A 22,657-nucleotide genomic window follows, 5' to 3' on the forward strand; every position below is an offset into this window, starting at 1 on the left:
ATGAAATGTCCAGGAAACTGCATTCAGCAGGAAAAGAGGGTTTAGGAACAAGGTTAAGAAGAGAGGTAAATAAACTTAAGAATTCATGGATGCAATAATAAACTTAAGAATCCATAGATGCAATAATACAATGAGAAAGATAGTGAGAAGCTAACTGTGTTTTAATGTTTCAGCTTTTCTGAAAGCTGGAGAAGCAGAGGAGCCTCAAGCTGTGAGATTTTAAAACGTTCTCTTTTTCTTTGTTTCTTCTCTCTCAATTTCCATAGGCGTTGTTGTATATAGATGTATTGCAGATCATTCTATATGTTATTGTTGGGTTTTGACTTGGTCTTGGTCGTTATAGTTTTGGCTATTAAAGCCTGCAATCTCTATCAATAAAGTGTCGAAGCATTCAGCTTTTGTTTGAGTTTTATATGAGACTAACAAATTAGGTATCAGAGCTATAAATTGAGAGTGAGAGAAACACAAGTAAGAGGGTGAGTGTAAACACGGGTGAATGAGATGGCTGAATCAAGTAGCTTTGCACAGCCAAGCATTCCTAGATTTGATGGAGATTACGATCATTGGAGTCTTCTCATGGAAAACTTGTTTAAATCAAAAGAGTATTGGGGTGTGGTGAGAAATGGGTTTGTTGAGCCAACAAGTGAAGAAACGTTGTCCGACGCTGAGAAGAAGACACTTGGTGAAGCGAGACTGAAAGATCTCAAAGCAAAGAACTATCTGTTCAGTGCAATCGATAAAACTGTTCTCAAAACGATTACACTGAAAGATACTTCTAAGCAACTCACGCGTGCAGCGTGCTCAATTACAGACATTGAGAAGGAATTTTGAGCTGTTGGAGATGAAGACTGGAGAATCTGTCACAGATTACTTTGCGAGAGTTATGGTGGTGGCCAATGATATGGGAAATTGTGGAGATGATATGCAAGACGTCAAGATAGTGGAGAAGATCTTTCGCACATTGACTGAGAACTTCAATTACATTGTCTGTTCGATTGAGGAGTCAAAAGACATTGACAATCTATCAGTCGATGCGTTGCAGAGCTCATTACAAGTACATGAGCAGAAGCTGAAGAAACCCATTAGTGGAGGCGAAGATCAAGTGCTGAAGGTCGCATATGATGATAGAGGAGGAAGGGGCAGAGGAAGAATGGGCCAAGGAAGAGGAAGAGGAAGAGGTGGAGGAAGAAGATCATTTAGCAAAGCTACAATCGAGTGTTTAAATGTCACAGACTTGGACATTTTCAATATGAATGTCCAAACCGGCATGGAAAAGCAAACTATGCTGAGGTAGATGGAGAAAACGAGGATGTGTTGCTCATGGCATTCACAGAAGGGAACAAGAAGGAAGAAGCTTGGTTCCTCGACTCAGGCTGCAACAATCATATGTGCGGAAATAAGATGTGGTTCTCCACACTGGATAAAGATTTTCGTCACTCGGTGAAGTTAGGTAACAATTCGCAGCTGAGAGTGATGGGAAAGGGAGATGTGAGTTTACGATTGGAGGACCTGATCTTGTATTTATAAAAAACTATGTTATATCCAGCATGATTGTTATATATATAATAGATTATGTTAATTAATTTAATTTTATTTAATAATCACAAAAAGCAAAAAAATCTAAATCTAAATGTCTTTAGGAAATTTACATTTTTTCAAAAAATCATACAAATTCATAATATATAACTAATTTAAATATAATCACACATACATATCTCTTGATTTTTTTTATGTTTTTTTATTATTTAACTTTGATAATAATTTTCATTAGTTTCTCTGAGGATTTGAGGTTAAAAAAAATGATAAAATGAAAATTAACTATGATATTCAAATATTAATTTAAGTTGTTCATATAAAGCTAACACATAACCTAAAGTATTAAATGAGAGAAACAAAATTATTCTCTATAAAATCATATGAAGTGCAAACAAAACTTTAAAGTACAATTCCCAAAGACTAATTTTACTTTTAAGTCTCTTTTTTATATTGCCCTCATTTTAATTTATATTGCTAGATTTAGTTATAATTGTTTCATCTTTGTAGTAAAAACTAGACAGAAAATAGAATACTATATTGTTTCTTATATAGAGAAATCCTTTTGAAGTACATATTTGAATTAAACAAAGATAGCTTAATGATCTTTATGTAATTATATGTTTAATCAAAAACTAAATATAATGATGAGTATTCTTAAAAAATGTATTACAATTTTGTTAGAGGTAAGAGAGAGTTAAGAAAAATTGATTTGATATTTCATAATTATATTTCAAATTTGTCTTTCCTTAGAAGTTAGAACATTACATATTTTTAAGAATCAAATAAATATATATGAATATGTAAGAAATAATCTAACATCTAAAGTAAAGAAAGAAGTACATAAAAGCAAGAATAAATAAAAATGGAGAACAATGTAAAATATATTATTAAACTCTTGCAATATTATCTTCATTGAGTTTTCAACCAATGCAAGAACATTAAAAACTAAAAAAACAAAGAAAATATTTAGGATTTGAGATATGATGGAGGAGGATGTGAGAATGATTATTTATAGGATAAGAAGTGATGGAAGTTACACTTCTCAAAAATTAAATTAAAGGAGTTATAATTATAATTGCTAAGATATTTAACTGAAAGTGAATGGAGAAAACAAATAGTCAATTCATAATTTATGTAATTTCAGTTACAATTTATTACTAAAGTGTATATTTAAAGTATGAATTAATGTATATGATTAAATATGTTGTATTTTAGGTTTAATTAAAAATAAATAGTATATGTTAAAAAAAAGAAATATCAGATAGACCAGTCAGGAGAGAGTAAATGAAATTATAAAATATATAAAATAATTAGGTAAGAAAATATTCAAAAGAGACCACAAAATAAATTTAAACGAAGATTACATGACAATATGTCACATGTCACAAACAAATTAAATATGAAAATAACTTATATATTTTTAAATTAGATGATAATAATCAAAAATAGAAGAGTGTGTTTCTCATATTTTTAAATTAGAAAGATGAAACAAAAAAAGGGAAAAACGCAAAAAAAACTTATTTGATATTTGCCAAAAAAACACAAACTTTTTTCGTTGTTATGATTTTTAACGACGTTAATGTACTCTTTTTACAAACGAAATATTGATTTAAGATCCCTCTTGTTGGTCAACGAAACATCATGAAAACGGAGGTGAAATAAATTATGGTTTGTAGCGGTAATTGAACAGATAAGAAGGAAGGGTGGGGAAGAGAGAGAGGTGAGAAAGAGGAGAAGACAGAACTGTGAGATTCAGTCGGTTTTTCTTTGGGAAGTCGAAATATTTCTGTGCCCCATTAACCATTTAAACAAAAGATTCAGAGGTGCCATGTGATAGATAGATAGAGCTTTCTTAGACGGTGTAAGCCTACTTTATTATATTAGATTTACACCAATCAAAAAATAACTTGTGAGCAAGTTATTTTGTTATAATTTTGGTAACTAGATATGTCAATCAGGCCCAGCTCATACATGAGCTTGACCTAATCTGGCCCATATCTAGCCCATATATAATCCCGATCTTGTCCGGCCTGAGAAACATTCAAACCGATGTGTTAAAGCTTGACCCGATTTTGATAGGTTTACCGATCTTTTTTGAGAATTTTCAAGTTTCACTACGGAAAAAAATAAATTTATCATTTCTAGAAAGCTAATCACAATAGAAATAACCATTAGTATCACTTAACTATTTATATGTTTAATATGCCAAATAAACTGTTTAGACTTATATAAAATAACACATAAAATCATAAGCTATCGAATTAGGATGTAGGCATGCTTTGTTGCCTTCTATGTCTTCCATGGTATTAATGCCTTTTAAATATTTATTGTTATAAAAAACAAATTATTAATAAACTTTAACAATTATATATAAAGTAAGTAAATATGAATAACATATTTTCTTCACATTGATCTAACCACCGATTTGTTGTCTTATCTTACAGCATGATAAGTATTTGGTTGATGTTCCATAATATTTGGTTGATGTTCCACCGATTTGATCTAACCACCGACGGTACATGGTTGATGTTCCATAATATTTTCCAACCATAAGTATTCCAGCATAATACTTACATTTTATCCAATTTTTTATGCACATAAATATTTAAACCTTAGCCCCGTAATTTTTAAAGCTAAGTCAGGTCAACCCGTAGGCTTTAGCCCAAATTTACATGCATATTAATAACTCACTAAACATTAATTAGGCGTTTAAAGAATTAGCACCCAAAAATGCACATTTTTAAAATACTTTTACTTTATATATATGCTATGTTATAATTAAAACATTTTAATAAAAAATTATTTACTAAAAAATATATTACATATGAAATATATCACATACCCTAAATGTAAAATTGTCAACCAAACCTAAAAATAATTATAAAAATTAATTAAAATATTTTTAGCTCATCAATTAGTACTATTTTTGAAAGTTTGTGGTGTATGTGTTATAATTGTCTATAAAAAAAAATTTAGTGTAAATAAAACAAATATTTGTCTTATTATGAAAGTGGATAAGCTTGAAAGAATGGTGGAATTTAGGCCGATTAGTCTTTGTAATGTAAGTTACAAGATTATTTCTAAGATCTTGTGTTTTCGGCTAAAGAAAATTTTACCGTACACAGTCGGTTTTTGTTTCAGGACATTTGATTACCGATAATATTATTATCGCCCAGGAGATGTTCAATGGGCTAACACAAATCGACAGTGCAAATCGGATTTTTTGGCTTTTAAGACGGATATGAGCAAAGCCTATGATCGCGTAGAATGGTCGTCCCTGGAAGCGATCCTGCATCGGCTGGGTTTTGATGGTAAATGGGTTTCATGGATTATGTGGTGTGTTAGTTTAGTCTCTTATCAAGTCCTTATCAATGGGCAGTCCCGAGGTTCTATTTTCCCGGAACGGGGCTTACATCAAAGGGATCATCTTTCTCTGTATTTGTTTATTCTTTGTATGAAAGTTTTGATTGCTGATATTAAAAAGGCTGAGAGGGAGAAAAAGATCACGGGTATCAAACTGACTCGTGATTGCCCACCTTTTTCTCATTTGCTACTCGCAGATGACAACCTCTTTTTTTTGTAAAGCAGAAGAGGATGAGTGTAAGAAAGTTATGGATATCATTGGTCAGTATGGTAAAGCCTCGGGTCAAGATGTCAATCTTGCAAAATCATCTATTTTGTTTAGTAAAAAAGTACTAGAACAACTTAGAGAACAGCTTACAACCGTCATTGGTATTTCTAAAGAAGAGGGAATGGGTTCCTATTTAGGTATTCCTAAAAGCCTTGAGGGTTCACGTAATAAGGTCTTCAGCTATGTTCGTGACAGGTTGGATGATCGGGTGAATGGTTGGACGACGAAATATTTATCAAAGGGTGAGAAAGAATTTTTGATTAAACCCGTTGCTCTGGCCCTCCCAACCCATGTAATTTCATGTTTTAAACTTCTCACGAATTAACATTCAAAGTTAACTAGCACCATTTCTTCAAATTTCTGGTGGAGTTCCGGTGATAAGGATAAAAGATTATATTGAGTGGCGTGGGATAAGTTGTGTACAGAAAAAGATAAAGGGGGTTTGAGTTTTAGAGCGCTTGATAAATTCAATGCTGTGATGCTTGCTAAACAGTATTGGCGATTGATTCAATTCCCAAATTCCTTATTTGTCCGCGTGTTGTAGGGTTGGTATTTTAGGAACAAACATCCTTTATTGGCTACAAAGCCTTATTCACCGTCGTTTGGTTGGAATAGCATTTTCTCGACAAAAAAAACTTAGTATTTCAGGGTGCAAGGTGGATGGTGGGCACTGGTTCTAATATTTCGGTATGGCGAGATCTTTGGATTCCTGATAAACATCCTCGTCTCAATTATGGCAGAGATAGACTGTTGTATCCGAATTCAATGTTAAATCATTTAATTAATCTGGTCACCATGGAGTGACATTTACCTATTCTTCAAAAGTTTATGGATTCGGAGGATATTCATATTATCCGGAGTATGGCTATAAGCAAGTCTTTTAAGCTATATTGGTTGGTCTGACATTATTCAAAGTCTGGAAAATATACGCCGAAATCGGGTTATAGGTTGTGATAGACTCCTAGGTGAGGATCTATGCCCAAGGACACACTTTGCAAGGTCTTGAAGAGGGATGAACGAAATGATGAAGATGAATGGGTTGAAGATGCAGCGGAATGGAGAGATGAACGACGGAGAAGGTGAAGGAGTGGAATTGCAGCGGATTGAAGGGGAAGAACGAAGTGTACTTCTAAGAGAGATGGAGATCTCTTAGACTATATGCTTTATTACAACTTAGATATCACACACTAAGAAGTAAACAAGTTGAGAAGATACTACACACTTCTCTGATCAAACAAGTAGAAAGAAGGTTTTGATTAAAATGTTTGATGAGAAACAAAAGAGAACTACATTGTCTTTCTATAGGAGAAGGGGGCACGAAGTAGAAGAGAGGAATTAAAGGCCTAGGAAATCATGAAAGAGCTTTAACAAGGTCAAGCTCATGCATAATGTCTAGGAAAATACAAAGCAATAAATGCAAGTTTGAATAAGAGAGAAAAGATAGAAAATGGGCCAAGGCAAAGAGATGGGTCTTGGACTACGAAATGGGCTGGCAAAGAGGTCTTGAAAATGTTACTTAGGCCTCATTAAAAATCTTGTCAAGAAAACCCAAAGGGACAAAACTTGACAAGGGAAAAAGAGTGCATAAGCAACACTTTACCCTTTACCGAGCACCTTGAGTTGTGAGCATTGTCCAAGTGGTTTGAGCCACGTCTTCCTGCTTCTTGTACAGCTCCTTGATTAGTCCATTGATAGCTTGGTTGAAACTCCTGGACCTTGATCTTGTTAAAGGACTCGCCGGAACGTTCAACGCTTCCTCCGATGCTTCCTCCGGTACAAGCTGCTCCTCCGGTGCTTTCTCTGGTTCAAGCTGCTCCTCCAATGCTTCTTCTGGTGTAAGATGCTCCTCATATCCATCTTCTTTGGTTGAGCTGTCCATGGTCTCATCAGGTTGGCTAGGGAGATGGTGGAAGAGGTAGAATATGGCCCAACATGTACGACATTAATATCCCAACCTGGAAACTCTATGTTCCACCTAAAATTAAGCATTTCTTTTGGCAAATTGCATCTAGCACTCTTCTCGTGACGGATTGATTAGCTCATCGATGTGTCTAGTGTGATATCAGGTGTAAAAGATGCGATTCAGCATGTAAGACAATTAACCATGCTCTTTATGATTGTCCTCGTTCGTGTCAGATCTGGGGTTTGTCTCCAAATCAGGCTTCATCAGGGGGTTTTCCTTATGAATCTGTGTATTCGAATCTTGATTTTATTTATTGGAGACTTCCTCTCATTAATGTGACCAAGATGCATTCGACCAATTACCTTGGATATTATGGTCTATTTGGAAGGATATGAATAATAAAGTTATTCAAGGCACGCAACTTGCGCCAGATGAGGTGATTAATCAGGTTGTTAGTTATAAATTATTATGGGAGGATGCACAGTCTCAAGTTGTGGTTTCCTTCGACAGTTCAGTTCTATCGGATTCTTTGGTTCCCTCGGTGAATCTCGGGCAAGGTCCTTTTTGTCAAATAGATGGCTCCTGGAACGCATATGACCCTAATTCATGTCTGGGTTGGTGGTGTGGTAATGGCGACGCTTAAACCTTTTTGTTGGGTGCAAGATGTCTTTGGCAAAGTCCTTCCCCACTACATGCAGAGATGGAAGCCCTGCTTTGGGCTATGGAGTGTCTTCTTGCCAATAGAGTTGCTTGCCAGAGTTTTGAGACGGATTGCACAGAACTAGTGGCGATGATTCAAGTCCCTGACGACTAGCCTGCCTTTTCTAATCTCCTGGACAATTTCCACCTATTACGGGCTGCTTTTCCAAACTTCACCTTGTCCAAGATCTCACACTCGTCGAATGTGAGGGTGGATTGTCTTGCTAGGTCCTCTAGATCGTTAATTTCAGCAACTTCCTTTTAAAACTCTTTTTCTCTAGTGTGGACTACCAATCTTAAAGTTTTTTTCTAATTAGTGTTCGGTTGACAAAATAAAAACTTGTTTTAGTGTTAGACGAAGTCCCCCGCATTTTATTCAAAATAGGAAATTAAAACAATAAAAACCAAACGGATCTAAGACTCGCATACCCATTTGCATCCTCACATACAATGGAGTTAACAGCCTCCAGAGGAGAATCAAAACTATGAAAACCTAAAGATAAAGAGAAAGCATAGTTCACTAACCCATCAGAAACGTTTAGCCTTCCTATAAAAATGCGAAATACGGACTATCAAGTCCCTCGAAAGAAAGCCGTGGCACAGACGCACCAGAAAAGACAGCGGATGCGAATCATTAATCCCTATCCGTAGAAAACCCACCACAATCTCGGAGTCTACCTCAAGCTCAAGCCGTGTGATCTGTCACTCCCAAGCAATACACAGACCATAGTAGACTCCCCAAAGCTCCGCCAGCAGGGCTGAAGATATACCCAACTCTTCCCTCAGCACCCCACCCACAATAGCTAACCTTGGATTTCTCCTCGAAGCACCATCTGCGTTTAGCTTAGTCCACCTTAATCTTGGTGGAGTCCATGCAATCATCCTTTCCTCACAATCAACACTCGTAGCTTGACCCCTTACACCTTCAAGTGTGCTAATAGGACCTCCGCAACACAGTCCTGTAAAAAATGTACCCGATCTCTACACTTTCCGTCCCTATTGAAGACATTAATGCATCTCCATTTCCACCCCACCATACAGCCATCGCAAACAAAGTAGGCCACTGACATCTATCATCTTCATCCCCACCCCTTAAGTTTTCGAACATCCATTCTTGCAAGGATGTCCCAAAAAAAGAGTGTGCTCTCCTGCAAGGAACCAGTCGTTCCCACACACTGGACATTGTCGGGCAATCACAAAGGACATGTAGAATAGATTCATCCCCGCTTTTGCAAACCTAACATAAGCTCGAATCACTAAGATGTCTCCTACATCTCTCCACATTATTCATGATACATTGATTCACCACCAGCCATATAAAACACGAACCCATTCAGGAGCCACGACTTTCCGCACTCTCTAAAACATTTTTCCCATACTCTGTCTCGGCTTATCATCCCTTGTCAACAACGAGTATGTATATTTCACGGTAACAAACCATCAGAACACTCCCCCCACGATATCCTATCTGTCACCCCTGTAAAATTATCAAGCACCACTGCCGCCAGCTGCAACTGGTTAGTGTGAAGAACATAAGGACCAATACATGCAAAATCCCAACCAGTACCATTCGTCCAAAGATCCTTGACACATACGTCCAATGTTCACCCGACATGTCGACAATACTCACATTCTCTATTGGTGCATTTCCCAACCATTTTTCTTTCCAAAAGCGTACCATGCACCCATCACCAATCACCCAGGCCAATCCCGAGATCACCATTTCCCGTAAACTCATCCTTACACTCCACATAGATGACCATCGACCCTTACACTCTTGCACTTTATATTTATGTCTCAAAATTGGCTCTTTGAGCTAATCCTTTTAAAAATTGTTGACCAAAAAGATTTACCAAAATATTAGTAAATGCAAAATACCAAATCTTAGAAAACTTTTAAATCTATATATTATAATTATATTAAAATTAGATTAATTTCTAAAAGATATACTGCAATATAGGGCGGGGTTTTATCTAGTTATTTAAAAAATCATAAAATGGAAAGTCATCTTACACACATCTATCAAATAGACACAAAACTATATATCAATCTTTTTAAAATCATCCAATATATTTTTTTCCAAGTATATATATTATGTCAAAAGAAAGAAATAATTACTGTCAAATACAACCTAGGTCACCTCTGTCTATAAACTTACTCTTAAGAGAGTGAAAAGATATATATATAAAAAAATAATACCTCCTGGTCCTCCACCAACCCACAAACTTGCCAGCTTAGCCTTCGGTACGCTGTTCCAGCAAATGGCCTCCCCAACTTTAGCCTTAGCCCAATCTCCTCAACTAAAACCTCCAGCCGTAACAGTCACTCGAACAATTCCTCATTGCTGGTCCGAGCTTCCTCTTGATCTCATGCGAATGGTTTTCGAACGCCTTGGATTTTTGGATTTTGACCGAGCTAAATCGGTTTGTTCATCTTGGCAATCTGGTTCGAGACAATGTAAGCCAAGCAATAAGATCCCTTGGACAAGAATTATTGTCTCTTGATCAATCCTGAAGATAAAGGAAAGATCTACAAAACTCCACATCTCGGTGACAATTTTGCAAAGAGCATTTGTTTGACGACGTATAGAAGCTGGCTTTTGATGCAACCTCGTTACAAAGAGAAAAAAGCTCTTAATCTATATATTTTTGATCTTTTAACCCGCGAGAGAATCAATTTACCAGCTTTCAAGTCAGGAAAAGATGGACTCTCCAACCCGATATTATGGATAGACGAGAAAACCAAAGACTACCTAATTATCGGAATGTCTGATGTAGACACTCTGATTTCTTTCAAGAAAGGAAATAACTCTTGGAAAGAGATCCCCCAGTTACCATTGTCATGCACCGAAGAAATCAGAGTGTACAAAGATCACATGGTATACAAAGATCACATGCTTTTTTTGTCTCAATTGTTCTTTCCTCCATATTTTTGATTTTTCTGGAGAAGTTCCGATAAAAGTTTTCAGAACTAGTGTACGTGGATACATACCTACTGAAGGAGGTTACATTAGCCGTCCTTGTAATCCATGTACGTGGAATTACTCTAAGTGTCATATGGTAGTCACTTTAGGTGGAGATGTCTTAATTGTTAAGAGCTTTGGTCCGCTTGAGTCCAAAACATGGACATTTGAAATCTACAAGATGGATCCATCGACGGAGGACAACTGGGAGGAAATCGATTCTCTGGGTGATGAGTCAATACTTCTAGAGTTGGGTATTACGGTGCTTGCTAAGGACCAAGAGGGAATCTCTCGTAACTCCATATACTTCAATGAAAATAAGTATTTTGGGGGATATGAAAATAATGAAATCTTCGTATTCAGTCTTGATACAAAGATGGTTGAACAGAAACCACAACCATTTGTTTCTTCGTCCATTCCATTGTCTCATGCTCATTAATTCTTATCGAATTTCAAAAGGGAATGATTGATAAGAGAGAAAAAAGAGAAAAAGGCAAAAAAAAAAAAAAAAAAAAAAANGAGAGATAAAAAATTGTGGTATGTAAGCATTGAAAATAAAAGAAATGAGACGTTGTTTTTGATGAAATGTGTAATTTATTAATGGATCTAAATACTAAAGTAATATATTTAAAAAATTGTTAATAATTTTATCAAATATAAGTAATATAAAATAAGTGACCTTTTTCGTTTTCTCTCCCATGAATTCGCCCTAGCCGTCGCCCAAAATATCAAATCTCCGTTTGCCCTCTCTGCTGTAGCTGTGAGAGGGCCCCTGTTGCTCTATAGTTCGTTCGTTTGTTTAATTTCTGCTTCCGTTTGTGTCGACTCGGCTAGATCTGGTGGATCGATAGTGTAGTTAGTGGGCTCAGCAAATGAGACGGTCTTCACGGTGAGGCTTGCTCGACGGTATTTGGAGCGTTGTTCGTCCTCCCCCGACGGTTTCAGGAGAAGCCTATCTTGCCTTTGTCAGATCCGGCGCTGTCCTAGTCTCTTAGGTGATGCATCTCGTTTCTGTGGCCATGGGTTCTTGTTGTCTCCTGTTTGAGTAAGCTGACTTTCCCGTCTTTCTCTTGTACCGTTTAGCTAGGGTTAGGTGTTTAGCGTCGTTTGCATTCTTGTTGAACCTTCATTTGGGGAAACTTTTTGGAGGATTCATGGGGGTGATTTGTGATTGTGTTGAGGAAGCGGTTAGAGCACTTATCTCTGGGAGGGTTTCTGATTACAAATAAAGTTGATGATGTCGGATCTTAGGTCAATGGTTGGTTTGAAGAATAATTGCCATTGTGGTTAGCTTGTTCCTGTCTCAGATTTTGTTGTTGGTCTTGTGCCTATCTTCATTTTTAAGCCGCAGATATGGAGTGGTTTGTCAGCTCAAGCCATTGCCTTTTCTCCCAGTCCTTGTCTCCTTGTGTCAGCCTGTGATTCCTTTTATGCTCGGCTCCTTTCTTAGCAGAAGTTTCGTGCATACTGTTTGGTTGGTAGGTTTCAAATCTTACAAATATTTCTTATCCTTGGTGTTCATGGTTTGTGTTAACTTCGTGAAGTTTTGCCTTGCTCCTTGTCCCTGCTTTTCATGATCTATTTAGATATGATTGCTTTTTGAAGGATTCTAGTTAGACGTAATGAGACGCATCAGTCATCGTTGTCGCATATGGGAGTGTGTTTGAGTCTCTATGAACTTCTATGAGTGCTATTTGCTTGTCGGGTTATGATGTCCTTGGTTCTCTAGAGATTGGCTCTCATTGTGATAGGATGAGGTAGTTGTTATGCCGTGGGCATCCGTGATAAATCGCATGTGCAGATGTTTCAGAAGAAAACGTTTTTCTGTTATTCTAGTTCTACCATTTTTTAGGTGTTTGCCTAGTTATTTCTGCTTATAGGGTAAGGAGTTGTCCTCTTTCGATTTGGTTGTTTGTATTTCTTGTCCAGTTTAATTTGTCTCCCTTTTTAGGGCTTAGTTTCCGGGGAGTTTCTTTTTTCCACCGGCGTTTGTCTCAGGAGACTTCTAGTTGTCTGTCGACTTAAGTTTCCCTCGTTTGGGCGTTTGTAATCCTACTTTGGTTCCAAAACAAATTATAATAAAATTCAAGATGACCAAAATAAAAGTAATATAAAATAAGTAAATATAAATAACATATTGCCTTCACATTGGTCTATTCACATTGGTCTAACCACCAAATTGTGGTCATTTCTTACATCTAGCTGCATGATGGACATGGTTGATGTTCCATAATCTTTTCCAACCATAAGTATTTCAACATAATATTACATTTTATCTGATTTTTCTGCACATAAATATATAAGCCTGAGCCTAGTAGTTTTCAAAGCTTAGTCGCGCTAACCCTCGGATTTTGGCTCTAATTTACGACTCTATTGACTATTGGTAACTCACTAAACATTAATTAGGTGTTAAAAGAATCATCATCTGAAAATACATATTTTTGAAATACTTTTAATTTTTTACTCTTTCTTTTGCCAACTATTAGGCCACAACATGTCAGCTCATTAACCAAATTCCTACATTCCTAAGAAGCATGACTCCATCCCTGATATGATGGTATCACCTACAATTAGACTTACTATTAGCCATTGCTCTAAGGTCACTTCACAAAATACCTTTCCTTTATATATGCTATGTTATGATTACATCATTTTATTAAAATGATTTACTAAAAAATATTCTATCAAAAATGAAACAGATATTTAAGTATTTAATTTAAGAAGGGCAATACTCACAAATAGCACATCATCTATAAAGTTTCAAAAATTGCACTATATTCCAAAAGTAAATCTGAAACTCAAAATACTTAAGCTTAGTCCCTAAAAAATAAAATCTAAATGTAAAATTTTAACCAAAAAAAAAAGATAATTAAAATATTTTTAGTGTGTCAATTAGTACTATTTTTGAAAGTTTGTGGTGTGTGTTATAATTGTCCATAAAATTTGTTGTTATTCGAAGGAATTTCTCTTAAGTTTTTCTATAAATAACTAGATTAGGAACCGCACATCGTGCGGGTTTTAAAATTATTTAGTAAAATTAAAAATTAAGTGAAATATATTTTTCGAAAATAAAATGATAGATATTTTTAGTTAGAGAGAAGCTTTTACTTTAATACACTAATTTATATTTTTATATTTTAAAATTATTATTACAATTCTTACAATAACCTGAAGCTTAATTATCGACCACCAAAATGTTTTCAAACATAAACCATTACGAATATTATTATTGACAAATTTCAAAACGATCAACAACTTATTCACAAAATGTTTTACAAGCAATCAACCCATCAAAACGTCATCTTATTAGCATCCACGTACAATTTTACTATATGTTTTATCACTAATAATGTATTCTTACACCCTTAAATATTTTATTGTTAAAATACGCTCTTTATCACCACCTATAAAATATATCTGTGAACAAATTAAACAATTTTTTGTCTCTTTATTTTCACTTTGACGTAGTTTCTTTTTACCAATAAAATTGCTTACTGAAAAAATATTTTTGATGAAAAACTGAGAAAAAATTTCTACATGGTTGCAATGAGTTTATGACCAACCCAATAAAATTTGAGAAATTAAAAGACAGTTAAAAAAATAAAAAAATTATAACTGCGATGATATAGGAGTCTTAGATAATTTATAGATATAAAATAAAAATACTACAACATAAGAAATTCAAAATATTTATTTTAAAAAGTAATAAATAAATAATCTTACATATCTCTAACTGAAAATAAAAAAAGAAACTCAAAATAATATATAAAAAAAATATTTTAAAATATCACGAAAATTTCTAATAATAAAATCAAATTTAGCTAAATAATATAACTAAAATCTAAAAATACTACACCATAATCAAATTAAAATATTAAAAAGAAGGAATTTACAAATATTGATAGTACGTAGATTCATCATCCAAAATTGTATAAGAAAAATAGAATAAAAGTATTTACCATCGTGTAAGTTGCGAAATTGTTATTTGGAAACCCTATATTTTGGTAAACTATGTTAAACAATGAAAATTTAAAATATGATGTCTAATATTCATAGATGTGAAAATAGTCAAATTGGTGGAAGTAGTCGGAGACATATACGAAGCGTAATTAAATCCAGCCTTATATGAGGTTTATCTGCAAGTGTCTTTTCGATCATAACAATCTTATCATCACTCATGATACCCCGTTTTCTTTTGTTAGCAAGGTTTTCTGATCTCGTATGGTTTGTATTTGTTTTTTTTGTTGTTCATGATTTTCTAGTGTACTTAAAGTTTTGATTTGATATAGTATACCTCTTAATATACATCTTTATATAATAAGACATATGCTTTATTTTCTACCGGTGATAGGTAAGTATTTCTTTTTTGTTTTTGGATTAGTTTTTTTTTTGGTAAATATTTTTTAACTTTTTTTCTAGCGATTAACTTAGACATGTGTCAAAATCTAAGATCGTTAATTTGATACATGTCGCGATCATGTTAAACAGTAATCTGGACACGTGTCGACATCTTATCAATACAATTGACACATGTCACGATTTCGTTAGTGAGTAACTTTTACATCAAGCTTTATATAAGAAGATATATCTCAAAATTGGCTTTTTTATCTAATCTTTTTAAAATTGTTGACCAAAAAACTTTACCAAAATACTAGTAAATGCAAAATACCAAATTTTAGGAAACTTTCTAATCTACAGATTATATTTATATTAAAATAAAATTAATTTCCAAAAAATATACCGCGTTATAGCACGGGATTTTATCAAGTTAATTTAAAATAACATAAAAAGGAAAGCAATCTCACACACCTATCAAGTAAACACAAAACTAATTATCTATCTTTTTAAAATCATCCAATATATTTTTTTCCTAGTACATATATTATTTCAAAAGAAAAAAGTGATTAGTGTCAAATACAACCTATTGCACCTCTTTATATAAACTTACTCTAAGAGAGTGAAAAAGATTAAAAAAAAAAAAAAGATAATACCTCCTCCATCCCACAAACTTGCCAGCTTAGCCGATAAGCTATTCCAGCAAATGGCCTCCCCAACGTTAGCCGTAGCCCAATCTCCTCCTCTAAAACGTCCAGCCGTTTCAGTCACTCGAAAAAATCCTCATTGCTGGTCCGAGCTTCCTTTTGATCTCATGCGAATGGTTTTCCGACGCCTTGGATTTTTGGATTTCGACCGAGCTAAATCGGTTTGTTCATCTTGGCAATCTGGTTCGAGACAATGTAAGCCAAGCAATAAGATCCCTTGGATGGTTCTCTTCCCCGTGGAAAAGAATTATTGTCTCTTGATGAATCCTGAAGATAAAGGAAAGATCTACAAAACTCAACATCTTGGTGACAATTTTGCAAAGAGTATTTGTTTGACGACTTATAGAAGCTGGCTTTTAATGCAACATCGTTACCAAGAGAAAGAAGGTCTTTATGGTACTTATCCAAAGCATGATGTTTATATTCTGGATCTTTTAACCCGCGAGAGAATCAATCTACCAGCGTTCAAGTCAGGAAAAGATGGACTCTCCAACCCGATATTATGGATAGACGAGAAAACCAAAGACTACCTAGTTCTCGGAATGGCTAATTCATTCATTCTGATTTCGTCCAAGAAAGGAAATAACTCGTGGAAAGAGATCCCCCAGTTGCCAAAGTCATGCACCGAAGAATGTTTTAATTGTATGCAAAGTCATCTCCAAAGCCATGCACCGAAGACTGTATACAAAGATCACAAGCTTTATTGTTTCAACTGTTCTTTTCTCCATATTTTCGATTTTTCTGGAGAAGTTCCGCTGAAAGTTTTCAGAACTAGTGCACGTGGATACGTACCGACTGAAGGAGGTTACATTAGCCGTCCTTGTAATCCATGTGTGGGGGATTACTGTAAGTATAATATAGTAGTCACTCTAAGTGGAGATGTCTTAATTGTTAAGGCAGTACTTGTGATCGAAACATGGAGCTTTGAAATCTACAAGATGGATTCATCGACGGAGAACAATTGGGAGGAAATTAATTCTCTGGGAGATGAGTCAATTCTTCTAGAGTTGGGTGTTACGGTGCTTGCTAAGGACCAAGAGGGAATCACTCGTAACTCCATCTACTTCACTGAAAATAAGTATTTTGGGGGATATGACAAGAATGGAATCTTCATATTCAATCTTGATACAAAGCAGGTTGAACAACAACCACAAGCATTTGTTTCTTCGTCCATGCCATTGTCTCATGCTCATTGGTTCTTACCAAATTTCAAAAGGGAATGATTGATCATGTATTCTATATGGTTTAATTAATTGTCTTTTTCTTATAAAAAAATATATTGTAATCGTGTTCATGTAGAGTATCTCTTTCACTAAAAAAAAAAAAGGAACAAAAGAAAATATATATGAGAGATCAATGATTGTGGTATGTAAGCATTGAACACAAAAGAAATGAGATGTTTTTTTTTGTTTTTTTTTTTTTTTAAGAAATGAGCCAACAGGGGAGGTGACTCTGTTGCGAATGAGCCATAGAGAAGCCGTTGTGATGTATTTTAGCATTTTGTTTAATATGCCAAATAAATTGTTTAAATTTATAAAAAAATAAATAACACACAAAATCATAAGCTATCGAATTAGGATGTAGGCATGCTTTGGTGCATTCTATGTCTTCCAAGGTATTAATACCTTTTAAATATTTTCTTGTTATGAAGTTCTACATATAAATAAAAACAAATAATTAATAAATTTTAACAAATAAATATAATATAAAATAAGTAAATATGAATAACATATTTCCTTCACATTGATCTAACTAGCCACCAATTAATGGTCTTATCTTACAGCATGAAAGGACATAATATTTACATTTTATGGTTGTTGTTCCATAATATTTTCCAACCTTAAGTATTCCAGCATAATACTTACATTTTATCCAATTTTTTCAGCACATAAATATTTAAGCCTCAGCCCGGTAATTTTTAAAGTTGGATCTGGTCAATTCACGGGGTTTAGCCCAAATTTACATGCCTATTGGTAACTCACTAGATATTAATTAGGCGTTTAAAGAATTAGCACCCGAAAATACATATTTTTTGAAATACTTTTACTTTATATATGTTACGTTATGATTACATCATTTTAACAAAAAAATTATTTACTAAAACATATATTACAAATGAAACACATTTTCTTTTTCATTAAAAAATAAATATACAATTACATAATTAAAGAAGGGCCATACTCACAAATAGCACAAAACTATATTTTATCTCCAAATTTAGCACATCATCTATAAAGTTTCAAAAATAACACTATATTCCAGAATTTAATGTTCAAATATTAGATCCGAAACTCTAAATACTAAAGCTTACTCCCTAAAAATTATACCCTAAATGTAAAATTGTCAATCAAACCTGAAAATAATTCTAAAAATTAATTAAAAATATTTACCACGTCAATTAGTACTATTTTTCAAAGTTTGTGGTGTATGTGTTATAATTGTCCATAAAACTTATTTTCGTGTAAATGAAACAAATATTTGTCTTATTCAAAAGTGGATAAGCCTAAAAAAATAGTAGAATTTAGGCTGATTAGTCTTTGTAATGAAAGTTACAAGATTATTTCTAAGATCTTGTGTTTTCGGCTAATGAGAATTTTACCATCCCTCATTTCAGAGACACAGTCAGCTTTTGTTTTAGAACGTCTAATTACGAATAATATTATTATTGCTTGGGAGGTGTTCCATGGGTTAAACACAAATCGACGGTTCAAATTGGATTTTCCGGCTTTTAAGACGGATATGAGCAAAGCCTACGATCGCGTGGAATGGTCGTTCCTAGAAGGGGTCCGGAGTCGGCTGGGTTTTGATGGTAAATGGGTTTCATGGATTATGTGGTGTGTTAGTTCAGTCTCTTATCAAGTCCTTATCAATGGGCAGCCCCGAAGTTCTATTTTCTCTAAACGAGGCTTACGTCAAGGGGATCCTCTTATTCCGTATTTGTTTATTTTTTTGTACGAAATTTTTGATTGCTAGTATTAAAAAGGCTGAGAGGAAGAAACAGATCACTCGTATCAAGCTACCTCGTGATTGCCCACCTAGTTCTTATTTGTTATTCGCAGATGACAACCTCTTTTTTGTAAAGCAGAAGAGGATGAGTGTAAGAAAGTTATAGATATCATTGTTCAGTATGGTAAAGCATCGAGTCAAGAGGTCAATCTTGCGAAATCATCTATTTTGTTTGGGAAAAAGTACCAGAACAAGTTAGTGAAAAACTTAAAACCGTCAATGGTATTTCTAAAGAAGGGGGAATGGGTTCCTATTTGGGTATTCCTGAAAGCCTTGAGGGTTCATGTAATAAGGTCTTCATCTATGTTCGTGGCAGGTTGGATGATCGGGTGAATGGTTGGACGAAAAAATATTTATCAAAGGGTGGAAAAGAAATTTTGATGAAACATGTTGCTCTGGCCCTCCCAACTCATGTAATGTCATGTTTTAAACTTACTCAGGAATTAACATCTAAGTTAACTAGCGCCATTTCAAATTTCTGGTGGAGTTACAGTGATGAGGATAGAGGATTACATTGGGTGGCGTGGGATAAGTTGTGTACAGAAAAAGATAAAGGAAGTTTGGGTTTTAGAGCGCTTGATAAATTAAATGATGTGAAGTTTCCTAAACAGTATTGGCGATTGGTTTTAGAGGGGCAGTGTCGCTCGACACCAAGGGCCAATGTCGGTCGACAATAGAAAGGTGTCGGTTGACATCAAGGGCCAATGTCGGTCAACACTTGAAGGGTGTCGGTCGACAGCAACCTTTTCAATAAGCGACTGATACTTGTTTCCCTGGTTTATTTGTGTTTGTTTTGTTGTTTGTTAAACGTTTGTTTCTCAGTTGCTTGTGTGTATGCTCCAGCAGATGGGAGGATTTCCTCACTAAGTATTTATGATAATACTTATGCATCTCAATTGTTGTTTGTGCTGTGCAGATATGTGACGTGGAAATCATGGCGATGAGGAGGATTATCTAGGGTCTCGGTTGTGTGTTATTGGTTATATGTTGTTACGTTGTTGGAACCTGGTTTAGTAGTATGCTAGGTTACCAGGATTCTCAAGCGTCTTTACTACTACCTTGTTTTGAATGATAGCACTACACTCATAAGTTAAGATAATCATTCCTTGTAGAGCTTTCTTCTTCTCCATAACTACATCTTTGAGGAACTTGTTATGTGATAGGTTCAGCAAGAATGAATCAACGATTGATATTGTAATAGCAACATCCTTCATTTTTGTATCAAACATAGCTCTATACTTGTCCACTTATTGCTTCTTAAACCTACCAGGAAATAACAATATTGGCTCATAAGGTGGAGGCACAAATAGAGTCTCCTTGGCAACATATTTACTTTTCTTGAGAGCTTCATCAATGGTATTATCTTTCTTTGGTTTCTCAAGCATTTTACTCTTCCCTTTGTCAACTACAACCTCTTCAGCTTCTATGTCTTTACCACAATCGTTTTCTATCAACTCATCCTCATCTTCAATATCAACTACTACCTCCCCTTCTTTAGGTTCAATGTACCTATTGAGCTCTTTAGTAGGCAGCTGCTTACCACTTCTCAGCATTATGGCATTTATATACTCCTTTAGGTTTGCTTCCGGCTTTCCCGGTAGTGAGCCCATTTGTCGCGCTGTAGAAGAAGAAGATTGTCCATGGACCTGTGTTTGAAACCTCTCAATCTTAGTATTCAACTCACCATAGACATTCAACCTTAGTGTGCATAGCTTTCATTTGGGTAGCAAGCTCAATAGCACCTCTCCCTTTTCCTTCTAATAGTTGGCAAAGTAGAGCATTTGCATCATCCGCCTGGCCTAGAGGGTGTGGTGCATTCAGTTGTTGCTGACGTTGGGAATAGGTTTGAGGCTTGATTTGGTAGTTCCCTTGAGGTTTAGGTTGGTAGTTGGGCAGGGAAAGAAAACCGGGAGGTTTTTGTGGCGTATAAGTCTGATCTTGTGGGTTCTCCACATTGGTTATGCGGTAAGAGAGGTTTGTCGTCTAACATTGGCCCTCCTTCTTCTTTTCAAACAACACTGGTGCTCCCGACGGTGATACACTAGTACGAATGAATCCCTTTCCCAAAGGATCCTCCAGCTGCTTCTTCAGCTTTGCCATCTCTGCTGGAGCCACTCTGTTAGATGCCTTGGATAGCAACGTCCTCCCCGGTTCCAGCTCAATCGTGAAAGGATCAGACCGAGAAGGTGGTAACCCATGCAACGACTGGAACACATCCTCAAACTCCTCCAAAACCAGAATACCGCTAACCGTAGACTACCCCATTGATTCCGGCATCAATATAGTAACTAGATAAGCCTCTCGTCCCTTGTTGATCATCTTCCCCGCCTATATGGCCGAGATCACGAGCCTTTCTGAAGTCGGTCTCACTCCCTCAGAAACCAACTTCCCAATGGGACGTTCAAACTCCACTCTACCCTGATGACAATTAAGGTGAACCATATGATGATGCAACCAATCCATCCCTAGGATAACATCATACAACTCAACCGGGCTGATAAGCAAATCTGCTGGCCCCGACTCCGCTGCGATCTGAATATCAACTCACCTCACCTGTCCAAGAACTCTCAGGAACTTGCCACCGGCAGCTCTGAAAACTCATGCTTGCTCCCCGCGATCTCCTCTGATATTAGCGCTCTCTGCGCACTCCAAAGTAATGAGGCTATGGGTAGCTCCAGAATCAAATATAACATGGGACCTAAACCCGTCCACCAACAAGTTCCCTACACAAACCTCATGTGCTATGAATCTAACACTTTATCACAGGCAAAACATAAAATCTAAACCTACTGAAATTCACAAAGTTTGGGTACCAGAAATTAAACATGTGATCACCCCGACACTGGTTCCTCCAGTCTCTACAATCGTGTACACCCACAGCGCCTGCTTAATCCGTGCCACCTACTGCACTCTAAGCTGCACTCTAAGCCGCTACTACCATCTGCAGTGACTTGGGACACTTGTGCTTGATATGCCCAAGCTCCCTGCAATGATAGCATACACAAACCACTGACTGTGCCGCTGTCATAGCACTCATGTGAGGACAGCTAGCTACTTTGTGCTCCATGCTACCGCACCCGTAGCATCATGCACCACTCGGCCTCTGCGTAGCCTCCCACTTCCTCTTGGTTCCCTGCGCAGGTTTTCCGCCTTTGCTAGAACCACCATGATGTTGAGCCTTCCTAGGCTGAACTGCAGGACTAACAATCACTGACTATGCCTGGATGTCCTCCTCAATCTTTGTCGCAGTCTCAACAAGCTCTGCACGCGTAACATAACTCCTCCCTCTGTAGTGGACCCTCAAATCCTCACAAAGGGCCCTCATAAACCTCATGATTTGAGCATCCTCGGATTCCATCGCCCGACGCCCATACATCAGAAGTCGACTGAACTCCACGTCCAGCTCCCGCACTGACCGAGTCCCCTGAGATAACTATAGGAACTGCACCTCCAACCGGTCAAATGCCTCTCTAGGAAAATAATTGTGGTTGAACTCCTCCACTAAGTCAACCCAATACATCTCCCTCTGCACCCTCCTAGCAGCCACTGATCTCCACCACAAGTGAGCATCACCAATCAGGTTGTGGACCCCTATTTCCACCCAAAACTCTTGAGGACATCTGAGAGACTGTAAGTTAAGTTCCACTCTCGCCTTCCATGCATCTGCAGCGGTAGGATCCAAACCACCCGAAAACCGCTCATTATCGATGTTGCCCATCTCTCTCAACATACTGATATAACAAGAATGAGCTCCTACATCCGCAGCCACTAGCTACTGCACCTCCGGAGCTTGCGCCGGTACAACTGCCAACAACCTCTCCAGCACCCACACCAACAAGTCCGCAAGATCAACACCTCCCCCAAGAGCTTCACCTGCT

At 36.2% G+C, this 22,657-nt stretch overlaps 2 protein-coding genes and 1 pseudogene across 2 annotated transcripts in view; all 3 read left to right on the plus strand.

Annotated features, from left to right (window-relative positions):
- The window catches only part of LOC104753464 (DEAD-box ATP-dependent RNA helicase 22-like), a 3,556-nt gene extending 3,150 nt beyond the window's left edge, over window positions 1-406 (plus strand). The window contains exons 6-7 of the mRNA XM_019237709.1: window positions 5-65; window positions 174-406. Coding sequence (XP_019093254.1) covers window positions 5-65; window positions 174-223 — 111 coding nt within the window. The 3' untranslated portion in view covers window positions 224-406. The remainder of the gene's footprint in view (window positions 1-4; window positions 66-173) is intronic.
- On the plus strand, window positions 10,031-11,197 carry LOC104753465 (annotated as a pseudogene).
- LOC104750114 (F-box protein At1g69090-like) lies at window positions 15,773-16,996 on the plus strand. Its single transcript, XM_010471862.1, has one exon. It carries the CDS (start codon window positions 15,773-15,775, stop codon window positions 16,994-16,996), a length of 1,224 nt encoding a protein of 407 aa, XP_010470164.1.

This window comes from Camelina sativa, chromosome 16, assembly GCF_000633955.1.
Source record: "Camelina sativa cultivar DH55 chromosome 16, Cs, whole genome shotgun sequence".
Taxonomy (NCBI): Eukaryota; Viridiplantae; Streptophyta; class Magnoliopsida; order Brassicales; family Brassicaceae; genus Camelina; species Camelina sativa.

Coding starts and splice junctions, on each gene's coding strand:
- LOC104750114 (XM_010471862.1), top strand. CDS start 15,773: ATGGCCTCCCCAACGTTAGCCGTAGCCCAATCTCCTCCTCTAAAACGT.